The sequence below is a fragment of the Thalassophryne amazonica genome, chromosome 23 (assembly GCF_902500255.1).
Source record: "Thalassophryne amazonica chromosome 23, fThaAma1.1, whole genome shotgun sequence".
Taxonomy (NCBI): Eukaryota; Metazoa; Chordata; class Actinopteri; order Batrachoidiformes; family Batrachoididae; genus Thalassophryne; species Thalassophryne amazonica.
In genome coordinates this window covers 17,400,534-17,416,665 of record NC_047125.1, presented here as the reverse complement: position 1 = coordinate 17,416,665, position 16,132 = coordinate 17,400,534, and the positions used below count along the sequence as shown (strand labels likewise).

General features: G+C 39.7%; 1 protein-coding gene across 1 annotated transcript in view; it reads right to left on the bottom strand.

Moving 5' to 3' along the window:
• Positions 1-16,132, bottom strand: part of LOC117505142 (receptor-type tyrosine-protein phosphatase delta-like) — a 167,329-nt gene that overhangs the window by 80,161 nt on the left and 71,036 nt on the right. Inside the window, 3 exon segments of the mRNA XM_034164697.1 lie at positions 4,181-4,229; positions 4,232-4,303; positions 4,306-4,347. Coding sequence (XP_034020588.1) covers positions 4,181-4,229; positions 4,232-4,303; positions 4,306-4,347 — 163 coding nt within the window.

Below are 16,132 nucleotides of genomic sequence, written 5' to 3'. Positions count from 1 at the left end.
CTGCGTGATTCCACAGCATCTGTGCATATTTTTAGTGCTGAACAAGAACAGCTAAGGGGGGGGAAAAATGCTTGGTTGTTTTAGTTGGACAAAAAGAGGGACACATGGTTCTCTATGGCCAAAAAGTAAACCAAAAAGGAAAAAAAAAAAAATGAACGAGGGGAATAAAAAAATATAGTTTAAAAAAAATAATTGTCATTGGATATGCTTATTGGAGTCAGAGCAAGCATATCACAACTGAGCGAAACAGGCTCTTGAAACCAGAAGACAAAGAAGTAAAATAAAAGCGAAGACGAAAAGATGGGAGTACAAATTACTCAACGTGACGGGACAAATAAGAAGGAATGCCTGTGTGGAAGAAATGGGATTTGGACTTGGTTAACAGGACAGAAATGGATGTGATTCAAGTGAACAGATGGGTTTGACAGCAAGAATGAATTTGTATTATTTTCATTGTGAGCGTCAGTTCAGCACTCTTACCTCTTATTGGTGTACCACCTGGGTGGATAATATGAATGCAAATAAGATTAGAAAGAAGAAGCATTAGTACGAGTAGATAGAGGCTGGGGGGGCTTTGGAGGAAGAATCAAATTAGATTTAACAGGGCACGTAAATAAAGGTACGAGAGGAAAGAGGAAGGAGAGAGAAAGAGAATGAGAACTTTTTTTTCTGTACTCTACTGGCAAAAAAAGACAATAGTCATCATAGAAGAATAAATCAGAGAAGACGTTGAACACGGTGGCAGTGCCTTCTGAAGACCATCAACTGAAGGGAAAGACTTTAAGGACTTTGCGTGTGAACGTGAGGGGACGCTTGTAATCCTTGAGCCTGACCTGACCTCATCTCCCTAGAACTGTTGAGTGTTCGATACCTACAGTGCTGGCGTGAGTAGGTGGGTCAGTGAGTGAGTGTGTTAGAGAATTGTTTTTGGGTGTGACTACCTAGGAGGAGACCTGGACACCGTGGAGTGAGAGTATGTTCCTGGAATAGCCCTCAAACTAAGCTGTCTGTTAGTAAAATTCATGCCATGCAATTTAAATAGTTGTTGGAGATATGAAAATTAGTGGAAAAAAGGGGGGGGGGGGTGGTGATGTGTGCTTTAGAGCTAAGCACTTACCAAAGGATTCTGTAGATTTAAAAATACAGAGAGAAGAAAGACAGCATAAGAATATGATTATATTCCTTATGTTTCGTTAAAGGTTTGCTAAATGCGTTATCAACTCTATGAGTCAAAGTGGCATATTAAGAAAGAAAACGGGGTTAATTCTACACAATTCTGTTGAAAACAAGCCATAAGTAAGATGAACAAGGTGATTAACAAAGGACAGCTGTGAAATCTGTGAAGACAGGTGGTCAGACATTCAAGACGTAAAATTTACAAATGTTGCCGCTCATGGTTTGTCATCCGTTGGCAAATGAAGCCACAAGCCATGTTGTATTTAACATTTAAGAGAATTCGCTCCGCGATGAGATTTTCAAGTGTGTGTGTGTGTGTGTGTGTATAGATAGCATTGGGACATGTAACAGGCAAAAACAAAGCTGACATACAAACAGTCGGGTACATAAGTGTTTGGATAGTGGCACGATTTTTGTCGTTTGTCTTGTGTACACAATGGAGTTGAAATGACACAATCAAGATGTAGACTTTCAGCTTTAATTCAATGGGTTTAACAAAAATATTGCATTAACTAGGGGTATAATGATGGACCAGTTCAAATGGAAAGTCTTTTTTTTTAAGTAATAAATATATCAATACACTGGGTCCTGAATTGATCTAAATGTACTATGAACCAGTCGATGACACATATTGGTTGGATTCATCTTATTTTGCTTCTACTTGTGCATCTCTGAACTTTTTTAAAAGTTCAAAGGTCAGCACAAGGCTCTCACAAGACTGGTCACAGGAACATTCAACTTTGTGTGCTAAAAACAAACTCAACATCAACATGACTAGTGGAAGGTGATATTACTATTAAATGTAATCACATTTAATAGTAATCACCCTCTTGCTTGCCTCTACTGGTGGTTGGCTCTCACTGCGGTATTGTATCACTTCCTGTTCCGGAGCACAGCGGTGTTTTTCTGTATCTGTTAGCTATTATTGTATGGCCTTGCCTTACAATATAAAGCGCCTTGGGGCAACTGTTTGTTGTGATTTGGCGCTATATAAAAAAAAAGTGATTGAATTGATGTTACCCCATTGAGCTTTAAGTTCCATTGACACTTTCTTCAAATTGTCATGTCAGTTCTGAATGCTAACAACTGGCGTCTTCTAGGTTTCTGATTTTTCATGATATGCGTATTTGAAGGTCAGCAATACCTCTTTTGGGTTATTCTAATTTATCATGGAAAACTGCATCACACCAAAGTGAATTGCATCAAACCCTTCAAAGTAGACTTTGATTATCCTTCCTGAATTGTATCAAGATCTGCATTGTATTTTTTTTTTTTTTTTTTTAAGGGAGAGATGCACAGGATTGATTTATTTTTATACACAGTTCCTCCACTTTCAGAGGCCAAAAGTAATTTGGCAAACTACCAGTTACATATTTAAGAATTATTGTTACATGGAGGAAAGTTCTTTGCAGGTAATGAGGTGATTGACGTGGCGATTGGAGAATATTCCGTGTCTTCGACTTGACAAGACCTTGGGCTGCATGTTTTGGGCCATTGGCCATCTGCAATGTCAAGCACCTTAGTATAGCCATTTGATAATTCTTTATTCTACTTCCATCAGCAGGCACAGCATCAATTAACACCAATCAATTAACACTTCCTTTGGCAAACATGCCTCCACCCGGACTGACAGATGTGGTATGGTTCAGATGATGCTTCCTTCATCATACTCTTCTTCTCTTCCCATCATTCTGTCCAAGCTAATCTCATTTTCATCTGTCCATAGGGTTTTGTGCCAGAACTGCACAGGCTTTATCGATGTTTTCTGGTACCGTGAGGCTTTCTTGTTTTTGAGTGCGAATGGTTTGCAGGTTCTCGCAAACCATATTTATTGACATTCATGATGGTGCCTCTTGATTGTAGACTTCAACGTGGATTTTCCTGCAACTTCTGCAGTCTTTCAGGCCTTTTGGTGTTACCTAGCTTGCAGGTACATTCCTTCTTTCCAAGTTTAGCAAATTGTTGATTATAGCAGTCATAAAACCTCTGCTGTATGTTTGACAGTTGAAGTCTTGTTATGGACTCTTTCACTTATGGCAACATCTCTGGGGACCTCGCGAGGAGACTAATTAGCTACCAAATTCACACTTGCAGTCAACTCAATATCTTTTACATGCTTGATTTGACATGGAGTAACGACAGGATAGGCCACACCTGGCCATGAAATGGCTTGTCAGTATTACTTTTGGCCTCTGAAAATGTTAATGTAATATATTTGTTCAAATGTCTGAATTAAATCTGAAAATGCCAGTTTTTTTTTTTTTGTTTGTTTGTTTTTAACATCTTGACTGTGTCCCTTATGGTGGCACACTGAGGCAAAAATTACAAAAAAAAGTCAATCTCCAAATACTTATGCACCTAACTACACCTTAAAGCAGGATCTGTCATTTCAAAGAATCAAGTTGTAAACTTCACTACTGTGGCTGATATTTCATAAGCAAAAATAAATTGTATGTAAAGAAAATAACTATTTAAAGAGTCTTTTTTAAACAAACAAACAAATGCACAATTGTTTTTCCTGATTTCATCAGACTGCTGACTTGGCATGTTCATAACTCCAAATATTGTATTGGCAAATAAATAAATAACTAAAACACACACAATTAATGAAGATAATGGACCCAAAAATACTGCACCAGTGCAGTGGAAAAGGAAAATAAATTGCAAAGGAATTTGTTGTAAAAAGTCACAGCAGTGAGCAATGAGAACATTGGAGCAGTAGCCAGCAAAACACAGAGGGGAAGAGTCCCAACAGCCCATGACACACTGGAAGACAACGGGTGGACACACAGACAGACAAACACACACCAGGGCGTATAGCCAGTAGTAGAAAAAAAAAGCAATTTCCTACAAAAGTAAAAGCCAACTGAGAAGTTAAATATGGACGGAAGGAGGAGAATGAAAGAACAGAGAGGCAGCAGGAGACTGGATAGAAGAAGACTAAGGAAAGCACCCTTTTTGGAGATTAAAGCAACCGCAAAGGGCACCTACCTGAATCTGAGCTGTTTTAATGCGGCCGTTGTTGGTGGTGGTGTTGACAGGGAGGAAGTCTTGAACCAGGAGATGTCTGGGTCGGGGTTGCCGCTGGCAGCACAGAGCATGGTGGCAGTGCGAGTTCGCTCCACACTTTTAACTGTGGGCCCATGTCTATGGTGGGAAACCAGGAGGCAACTGGCGTCCTCTCGGAGAAGACACACCCCACAAGCACAGGTCAGTCAGAGCTCTACATTTGAGCTACTGAGGAGGGAGCACCCATCGAGGTTACAAGGGTCAATCTATACTTGAAAAAAAAAAACACGTATGCAACACTTTTGGTTTTGTTCCCATTTCTCTCTGCAAACAATATCCTTACTTTGCTCACAAATGTATTAAAATCTGTTAGTGTACACTTGACCTTGGCCCAGATTTTCCATCCACCAGGCAGGTTATTGTGCATATGTGCTCTGGCCTGCTCACTACAAAAGCTGACTTGAAAATGTTTGGTTTAATCACACAAGATAATACCACAGATATCGCAGATATAAGTTCTGAGCGTGCATGCAGTTTGGAGGCTGACTCGAGGAATGTCCTCCAGAGAGCTGTATCCCTTGAACACTTGCAATGTCTTTTCCAACCAGTAACACAATTGCAGAATGCATGTATTCATATCTGCCCTGGAGCACCGCATTTGGCTCCTTCCCATAATAAAGTTTTTCCAAGATCAGTTGCACATTTTAGAGTGACCTTTGATTGTAACCAGCCCAACTCACATCTATGCAAGAATCATGCTGTTTAATCAACGTCTTAATCATGGATGGATCATCTTGGTGAAGGTGAAGTGCTCACAAACACAGATTTTAAGAAATTTGTGGAAAAAGAAAAAAAAAAACACAGGTTCACATAGTTGCTTGAGTACTGTGCTTTGATGGCGAATACTGTCAAATGAAAAGTGCGTAGGTTCTGTCCATAGATGAATAATGTCAGAGAAATTAATCTTGGCATGTATTTTTGATCATTTTTATTTTGCTGTCATTTACCACTGTATTTGATGTTTAATAGATGACCAGTAGTGAAGGTTTTGGAGAAATTACTGTAAATCTGCAAGTGGCACTTAGTACTGTTTAACACTGTTCCGTTAAGATGCCAGGAGCTTGATTTGTGTTAGAACATTGCCAGATCAAGGGTGTAACACCAAGGACACTCATGTGGATATGGTCACTTCATTATGGGTTAAAGCTCCGCTTTTATCAAGCGTACAAAAAAATGGGCAGCTGGATTTAAAAGGGGTAATGAGATCCTTGAATTTGCTTGAGGCCTCGATGGCCCACATTAACTGACTGTGCTCATCACATTGTGATAAAGGGGAGGTGAGTGGAAATTCCATTGAACAATCAAGAAAACTGCCAAAGGGTTCTTGTTTCATCAAGACGATGCCCCACGTCCACAGTGGGTGGTTGCCATGGCTGTTGACTACCCACCACAGTCTTAATAGGTGGCACCATCTGAAATTTCTTGAACCATCAAAAATAAATAAATAAAAATAAGACATAGTTTGGCAATGATGATAATTGCCACTGACTTTTTTTTTTTTTTTTGGATCAGCAGAAGAAAAGCTTACATCTTAAGGAGATCCAGGCATTGCAGTGCAGTCGAAAGAAGTGAGTCAATCTTAAAGGGTAGCATGTTAAAAATACAACCCACACATGGTTTCACTCAGCAATGGAACTACGGTTAGTCTCTGAACCTCTCAGCCGACCATCACACCTGAAAGTTTAAAGCATATCTAACAGGATCCAGGTGAGATTTGAATCTATCCAGAGATTGACTGACATGGGAACATTGTGTTCAAGGTCTTACAGCAACTCTTCAATAATGAAAAAAAGACATCAGACTCTAGAACAGGGGCCTTATCATGGCTGTAGGCTTTTATGTTGTTAAAAACAAGTCTGAATTGACCTTAAATTTGTGGGGCAACACAATGAGTGAAAAGCGAGGCAATAAGAAATACAGACATACGGAAGGTGAGTGTTAACACGGGTGGACAACGTTGCTTTCTGTTCTGAATTGAGTACCAGTGGACTTCGTAACTCTGTGGGTTTTCTGTTTCTGTTTTATCTCAGCTCTGTGTGCTACCTGTTTTCATAACCACAGCATCTTGTGGATGCTGGAGACTGCTTGTGGTAACAATTTTCACTCCATGAAAAATGCAGGAAAAATATAACGTCCAGCTTGTCTTGAAGATGCACACACTCCTTTGAGAGACACTCTGCAGGAAAGCACACCAAGCTCTTAAGCGTGTCGGCGAGTGCATTTTAAGTCGAAACACAATAACTGAACAGCATGTTTATTCCATAAACATTCTGTGTTATGGAATAATATGAGCAGGGAAAGTGGAAGTTATTTATGCACAGTGTGTAGGGAACTTAGCTCAGCAACATAAGAGTTGGAGTACCAATGTTCGAGTAAAAACTAGCAAGGCAACACTGAAAATGTCTCAGCCCAACCAGCTGTAAATGGGTACCAGCTGGAGAAGTAACCTAGGACAAACTGGTGTCCAATCCAAAGGGAGTTATAGTCTCTCATCCGCTTCACACGGCAGAATTTAGGGATCAATACCAGCCCTGTTACTGATTCCTGATTTTAAAGAGAATAAAATTGTTAAAAAATATTTACTGCTGATGGGCTGAGACAGTTGTAAAATTTTAATCTTCTGGTACTCAAATGTACATGTACTAATACATTCATGCGTTTTAATTTGAGACCAAGCACAATGTACAAGAATTCTGCTTATTTCCGAGGGGTGCTCAAGTTTTGAGCCTGACCAGAAAAAGTAGGGTGTGTTTTCCATATTTTGCATTCTGAGAAACCAACATTCTCAGCGTTGCACCCAGTGGAGACAAAACTTTACCATTCTTGAGAAATGTTGGTTTCTCGAAATGAAAACCATATGGAAAAGAAATAGAACAAGTTACATCAGTGCAGTAATAAATCTTTATGTTGACATGGTTGTTGCTTATAAGTCTCAGTTTGATATACACATATCTACTAAGGATTCTCTGGGAATTACTGTCATATATGTTCTTTTAAGTTCCAAATTTATTAAGTTAATATGTACACCTTATAAGGATCTTATATCTGGTTTGACTGTTACATGTATCTACTTACAAATTTCCAGATAGAACAGTACAAACTATAAAATTTATGTATATCTTTTCCATATGGGAAAGTATGTCGAACCACGCTGTAATTTGCTGTAATTACGAACTTTCTCGATGTGAAGTGCACCTCAATTTTTACTCGATATCAAGGGTTATCACCAAAAACATGTCACATTTATGTATTGGAGTTGCACGTTACTAAACAGCTAAACCACTAACTGCTAAACTGGCTAACAACTTTCATCAAATCGCTGAGAGAACGTGAAGTTACCAAACACTGATTTGACATCATGGCAGTAGCACCTACAGTGACTCAGCAGATTTAATAGGCTAGCGGTGGTTTAGTTGTTTAGTGACATGCAAGTCCAACGAGTCTGACACGACGTGCCAGCATGAAATGTGCTTGCTGTGATTAAATATGAAGCCACATGGATATTAACTGCAACTAGCATGACTGCATGTGTTAAACGCCATTAGCGCAAGCACTTACAAAACAGTGGCTAGCATGAACACACATAAGCTAATTATGTTTAGCTTGAAATGAACTGTCTGGTAGAAACTGCAGTGAAGCTAGCTTGATTGCATATTAAAGGACTGTATGTGCTAATGCTAACTGTAAGTTTGTGTGCTCTTTCATACAGCCCATCAACACATTTGTCAGGACACATTTGTCAAATGTGTCCTGATAATAACTGTATATATATATATAAAAAAAAAATCACAGCAGAAACAAGGAACACAGCATTAAAGACATTTAGCTTTTGTTCTTTTAGGCTTGTCTGTGACTGATTTGTCTTTCCAGATTGTTACAAATAGGGTTTTCTTGAATTCTTGTGATATACATTTTTAAAAAATAACATTAAATATCCCAGACAGTGTGTGTGTGTGTATATATATATATATATATATATATATATATACTCAACAAAAATATAAACACTTTTGGTTTGCTCCCATTTTGTATGAGATGAACTCAAAGATCTAAAACTTTTTCCACATACACAATATCACCATTTCCCTCAAATATGTTCACAAACCAGTCTAAATCTGTGATAGTGAGCACTTCTCCTTTGCTGAGATAATCATCCCACCTCACAGGTGTGCCATATCAAGATGCTGATTAGACACCATGATTAGTGCACAGGTGTGCCTTAGACTGTCCACAATAAAAGGCCACTCTGAAAGGTGCAGTTTTATCACACAGCACAGATGTCGCAAGATTTGAGGGAGCGTGCAACTGGCATGCTGACAGCAGGAATGTCAACCAGAGCTGTTGCTCGTGTATTGAATGTTCATTTCTCTACCATAAGCCGTCTCCAAAGGCATTTCAGAGAATTTGGCAGTACATCCAACCAGCCTCACAACCGCAGACCACGTGTAACCACACCAGGCCAGGACCTCCACATCCAGCATGTTCACCTCCAAGATCGTCTGAGACCAGCCACTCGGACAGCTGCTGAAACAATCGGTTTGCATAACCAAAGAATTTCTCAAAACTGTCAAAAACCGTCTCAGGGAAGCTCATCTGCATGCTCGTCGTCCTCATCGGGGTCTCGACCTTCGTCGTCGTAACCGACTTGAGTGGGCAAATGCTCACATTCGCTGGCATTTGGCACACTGGAGAGGTGTTCTCTTCACGGATGACTACCGGTTCAAACTGTTCAGGGCAGATGGCAGACAGCGTGTGTGGCGTCGTGTGGGTGAGCGGTTTTCTGATGTCAATGTTGTGGATCGAGTGGCCCATGGTGGCGGTGGGGTTATGGTATGGGCAGGCGTCTGTTATGGACGAAGAACACGGGTGCATTTTATTGATGGCATTTTGAATGCACAGAGATACCGTGACGAGATCCTGAGGCCCATTGTTGTGCCATACATCCAAGAACATCACCTCATGTTGCAGCAGGATAATGCACGGCCCCATGTTGCAAGGATCTGTACACAATTCTTGGAAGCTGAAAATGTCCCAGTTCTTGCATGGCCGGCATACTCACCGGACATGTACCCATTGAGCATGTTTGGGATGCTCTGGAGCGGCATATACGACAGCGTGTACCAGTTCCTGCCAATATCCAGCAACTTCGCACAGCCATTGAAGAGGAGTGGACCAACATTCCACAGGCCACAATTGACAACCTGATCAACTCTATGCGAAGGAGATGTGTTGCACTGCATGAGGCAAATGGTGGTCACACCAGATACTGACTGGTATCCCCCCCCAATAAAACAAAACTGTACCTTTCAGAGTGGCCTTTTATTGTGGGCAGTCTAAGGCACACCTGTGCACTAATCATGGTGTCTAATCAGCATGTTGATATGGCACACCTGTGAGGTGGGATGGATTATCTCAGCAAAGGAGAAGTGCTCACTATCACAGATTTAGACTGGTTTGTGAACAATATTTGAGGGAAATGGTGATATTGTGTATGTGGAAAAAGTTTTAGATCTTTGAGTTCATCTCATACAAAATGGGAGCAAAACCAAAAGTGTTGCATTTATATTTTTGTTGGGTGTGTGTGTGTATATATATATATATATATTTTTTTTGTCCCAGAACTCCTTGACAAAGACATAAATGTAACTTCCAAAATACAGTCCGCAGATACTCACAAAACACACTGCATCTATGATTTAAGAATTTTAAATGCATGAAATACAGAAAAAAGGAGCAATAAGTTTAAGGTGCTTTGATATTCTTTTATGGCACTCTGCTTTGCTGTGCTGTGGATGTTTTGTTCCTGCCTGTCTCGGTGTACAAGCTGCTTTTAGCTGCATTTTGAGACGTGAAATATCTCTCATCCCAGAGCGCTTCAAACACATTCTTTTAGCAAAACAAAGAAAATAACAGCTTGGAGCAGCTCTGTCTGAGTCCTAAGGCACCAAACAGGAGGTATTTTTGACTTTTCTGGGGTAGAGAGTAAATTCTATACACTCATCGGAATGTTTGTTTCTCCGCAATGTTTGCTCATTGTTAATCTGCAAAAACAAGACCTGCTTGCTCTGAATGCCAATGAAGTTCGTGCACACCTTAAGTCCCGTTTTCGCACGGTGATACGGCTAATTAGTATCTTCAGTTGCTCTCGTAAACAGCACCTTTTTGGAAACACTTTCATCATTAAATTTTCATGAGGAGACATCAGTCTGGAAACAGCTTTGAGATGCCACAGCCTGCACACAGCCAGACGACAATCATGGCCGCCTTCCAACAATCCTTTTGGGTATCTGGCACGAGAAGCTCCCTCAATGGATAAATCTCCTCAGAAATTACAAACAAGTGACTGGAAACTGAACTGCTAAAAGTTTTCCTTTGCAACTCCATGTCCCCACCTGAACTGACTTGTTTCCACAGAACGGGAAGCGATGCGCTTCTGTGTTCCAAAGTGACAAATTACACAGTGCTGTACTGTTCAGTCATAGCAAATTTGAATGAAAAAAAAATCAAAACCAGAGGCTTCTTGCTGGTTTGTCAGCTGTAACACATGAGCTCATCAATACTTGACATGGTGTGTAAAATATTGTCTTATCTTTCCACTTGTGCCATTAAGGTAATGAGAAATACTCTGTATTCTCTGTCCTGAAATGCTTATAGGCACCTCATGCTGTTGTCGCCAGTTGTGCAGGATTGATGGGTTGTGCTTTAAAGCAATAACCTCTGAATCAATTGGCTTAATGTATGGTGGCAGTATTTAATTAATAGCATAATTCAAGTCAGGTAGTTTGTTTACAGGGATGTATTTTCCCTAATGTAACATTTTTCTGGGTTTGGAGTATACCACTTTGTACAGGATACTGTTACACCAACATATTATGTTTGACTATTGACAGATCGTATTAAACAAAAAGCAACCCGTGGTTGATGCCAGCATTAATGTTAACTGCGATTACTGTTACCATTTCTTAGTACCCATGGTTTACAACCCCAATTCCAGTGAAGTTGGGATGTTGTGTAAAATGTAAATAAAAATAGAATACAACGATTTGCAAATCCTCTTCAACATATATTCAAGTGGATAAACCACAAAGACAAGATATTTAATGTTCAAACTGATAAAGTTTATTGTTTTTGTGCAAATATTTGCTCATTTTGAAATGGATGCATGCGTGGGTTTGTTGCCCAATTCACGATGAGACAAATGCAACAAAACACAGTAATAATCAGTGAGTTGACCAGTTTGATGTTATAAACAATGGGAATATTTCAGCTTGCAAGGTTTTACATTTTAAAACCTTGTATACTTTATTACACATTATTTGACCTTTACCAACTTTTCAATCTTTTTCAACGTCTTTGCTTTGTCATTGAAGTTTTTAATACTTTTGGGTTTTGGCACAGAAATGTATCTTCTTCTCATCTTCACGTAAGGTCCTGTTTTGGTGGCATGGAGAACTTTTGTTACATGACTTTAAGTCTTTGTTCATGTTATTGTTATTGATAATCATTAGTGGGCACAGCTAACCGAAAAGTTGGCTTCGATAATTGCTAATCCGCAAACTGGAAACATAACTTTTATAATGCTAAACTGATAAAAAATTTAGCAGAAATTACAGTTAACCGCTAACTGCTACGTTTTAGGATTGACTCGGTCGGCTACTGAATTCAAAGGCGATCACAAACCCAAAACAAACAACGATCCAGAGCTTTGTCTTTATGCCCCCTGCCCCTTGCCTGCTGCTATAAAGAAGCATCACTTATTTTTCACACACAACACAGATGGTGGCAGGAGACATCAAATGCAAGGCACTTTTCACTCATGGTTTCATTTATAAACAAAACTAATTCCGGACAGTTTATCAACACTAACGGAAACTGTCATTTTTACAAAGTGAAAATATCGCACATATCTTTTTAAGTAATGCGCTAGTTGTGAAGGCTCGAGTGTTAACTAACATGCGTGCCAAAAGGCATTATGGGAAATGAGTCTCCATCACTCCCCTGCCCCCTGTCAAAATGCATAGAACACTGCCATCTACTGGATGGAAGTGTGAATGGACCAACACAATTGTGAATCTCAAATTCAAGTAACTTTTGTATTGGTTCAATCATGTATCCACTCCCTGACTTGTCTGAAGAAAATTGGCAATAAAACTGATTACCATGTATTATACTACAATGACCCATTACTTATGCAACCCATAATCTTGGTTTTTATATTTTTTATTAATTTATGTCAATTTGTTGAGATTTGTTTTGAGTTTGAGTTTAAGGAAGATAATTTTTTGAGATTTTAATATTGAGAAGCCTGATTTACAGTTTGCATTTGAAATGGCATAAACAAATTAAAATACCAAGGGGCCGAATACTTTTGCTAGGCACTGTACTACAGATAATATGGTATGAGATAAAACTCTACACTGAGGAAACATTTATTCAGATTTGAGATTTTTATTTAACATTTCAAAAAAGCATTTTGTGATTTTTGATGACTTGTAGATTTTCTGCAGATCCAAGAAACTATCAGGCTCTAATCTATGAAAAATCTCTCTCTTTAAGCACATGGGACAATTCACTCTGAGATGTTTGTGTGAATATGGGAAAAGAGAGAGAGAAGAAGAAAAGGAATTAATTGTACATGGTCGGTCCTGTCCAGGTTCCTCTCAACCTGTTCAAGGTCGAGCAGACAATTAGTCGATTCTACAGCGAGGTGGAAAATATACCTGATCAAACACAATAGCCAGAAGTGAGCACAGAAGCGTGCTGAATATAGTAATTAAATTTGACAATCCATGCGAACCAAAATGCATCTCCTGTGAAATTACAATATATTCTACAGCAAACTGCTCAAGAGATCATAATTTATCTTCAAGAAATCAGTCATTCACATGCCAATGTTCAAAAAAGAAAAAATAAGACCATGCAGAACATTTCAATTGTAAAATCTTGGGTCAACAAGACAGCGTTTCACAAATACCTTCCTGCAAATTCAGAAAGCATCAGCTTGGACAAGTGTACAGCGTGAGGGCACTTTGATGAAGCAAAGGTTTCCCCCTTACGTGGAGTGTGCATGTGACATCATGCTAACTTTAGCTCTTAAATCCAGCACAAGCAGCAGATACGTCTCCAGGCGGTGCATTTAAAATTAATGGTCTGTTACAAAGGTTTCTGGCCTTTCTAATACAGTTTTCCCTCAGCCAGAAATGTAATTTACAGCTGCACCCGTGCTCATCTAAAGTCACCACGAATTCATGACATCATGTGCGAGGCATCCGAAAAGTTGAACCGTGCAGGAACTTGAAACGGAAATACAAAAACAAGAAAAATAAACCCGGCCACCTGCACGGACTCGAGCTCCCTGCGGGTCTCGGCCATACACTCATTTCCTTAACATAATGAATTATCATTGCGATAATAAATAAAGTTGAGGGGCGAAATGGAACATGTTTTCGAGCCTTGCGGTGATGAACAACTTGTGTCAACCACACTGCTGCAGCATTTTCCTTGCAAGGCCAAGAGAGTGAAATGAAATAAGATTGATCATTGTTTAATTTGTGCCACTTCACGTTTGTAGTACACTGTTGAAGTCGGGTTATTGACAAAGTAATAAAACTAAAGAATTAAATATCAACGGGGGGGTGATTTCCCCCGTTTGGTAGATGCGTTTGCATTTTGAATGATCAGGAGTTGATATTTGACTCGTGGTTAAACAGATTATCAGCAAATTAAGGGTTTTTTTAATATTGATTTTCATATGACTTATAAGCTATAGCTAATGAAAAGGAAGTGTGAAATCAACAAAAAATGTTCTTATTCTGCCTTGCTGAGAACTGCAGTCTCAAGGACGGGCTAAGACGAGGGCAGTTTCTGCTTTACAAACCCGTACTGTATATTCAAAAATGGATCTACACACTAAATGAGACGGAAGGGAGAGAAATGCTGAAGTCACCTTCTGTAGAAGTGCTGAGCAGTGGTGCTTGATATAAAAAGACTCCCAATGACAATTTGCACACATTACGCACTGCCAGGCTATCAGCCATACAGTGCAAGTGTGCGATGCCAAGTACAAGAGGAGTATAAAAAAAGGACATTGGCTCAAAAAGTCCCTCAGTGAGCAGATTTTTGCTGAAGACATAAGGCCACTGGACATAAACTTAGCCCATTAGCAGATTGTATCTATTGATCACTCGCAGAAAATACGAGCACAAGCAGAGTCACACTTGCTGTGTAGGATGACACCGGTGGTTATCTCTTTGGTTGTAACATAAATGTAGCTTCGGTGGTTGCCAAACATCAATGCATTGGCACATTCTGCTCATTAATATTGTGCCTTAATGAGCAGAATATGTAATATCTTTGATTTAGTGCTATTTAAATCGGTGTAAAGGTGTATTTACACTAATGCAGTCTTGCAGTCTCCACACTTCATTGGTCCTTGCAGATCTTTAGCACTCCAGAACTGTTGGTGGTGCAATGCTTTCTTGTATTTTGCAAATAAGCAGAACTAATAACAAGAACAGGCATATGGCAGTGATGTAGCTGCATTAAGCTAGTGTTTCACTGGGATGCGACTGTTGGCGAGGCCCTGGAGACACAAATTTGTGAGAAAATATGTGAACGAGTGATAATTTTAACTTGGAATCATACTTGCCTGTATTCATAATTTTTCCCCACTCCCATGTGTCCCAGGGTAGTTGGCGATTGTGTCGTGCCCAGAATGCCAAATTCTCATTTTTGTCTCCAGTCAGTCACAATTTAGTTTCATAGGTCACCAACCACTCACAAAGTTGTCTCACATTTCATGCACTTTTCTGATTAAATCGATAAGGGTTCATGATGGGTTTGAGACACCTGCAATGACAGACAGTTTTGAGAGAAAATTTGTTGTGAAATTTTTTTGAGCTTGTTCGAAATTCTAGTAATAAGAGTGAGACCTCGAGACTCACGCAAGGAAATTGAAAATCCTTGCAAACATTTCAAAACATTTTGGAAAATCCCTCACAAATGCAGTTTGCAGTTTGTCTTCAGTAGTCATAGCCCAGTGAAATACTAGCTTTAGCCGTTTGTGTCGAGCCCAGTAATATATGGTGGAGTCATGGGATATTATCAACTTTAGATTTACACGCACATTCCCAATAATGTCTGCTTAAATTCACTATTCAATTGGCGTTGGCAGGGTATAAAGCTACTGATCAAGAAACCATAGGTTTCATATTGGGGCGCCACATTTGCTTCATGTATGATACTGTTACCTCACAGCGAAAAAGACCGGCTTCAAATCAACCTGGTCCTTTCTGTGGGAAGTTGGCATGTTTATGTTTGTGTGCACTCCCTCTGGGTGCTTCGCCTTTCTCCCACTTCCAAAGACATGCAAGCAAGGTCAATTGACCACAACTGTGAGTAAGAGTGAATATGTTTCTCTGTGTTTGTCTTGGCACAGCAATAGGCTGGTGGCCTGTCCAGGGTGTACCCCGCCTCTCATCCAATAAATGCTGGGATAGTCTCCAGCTGGATTTTATAACAGTGGATATTCTGAAAGTAACTCGCCTATGTCTATGAAAAAGTTGGGGGTTCCAACTACTAGTACAACTTCATTTCAAGGAGTACAATATTACCAGTAAGTAACATATTGGTAAAAATGAAACAATGTTCTGTAAAAATAGGCCTAAGTGTTAATTCTATTGGTGAGCTGCGGACGCTTTCTCTATCTGTCTCAGAACATCTGGCTCCAAAAGTACCAGCAGGAATTTAAGAACTAATAATTTGTTGCACCGGACCTGCACCAACTAAAGCCATAAAAACATAAATCTCTCCGGTCACGTTCCGGCTTTATTGCCGCGGTTGCTGCACAAGGATTGGATTCAGTCCAGCCCTTTTCTTCCCAAGCGGA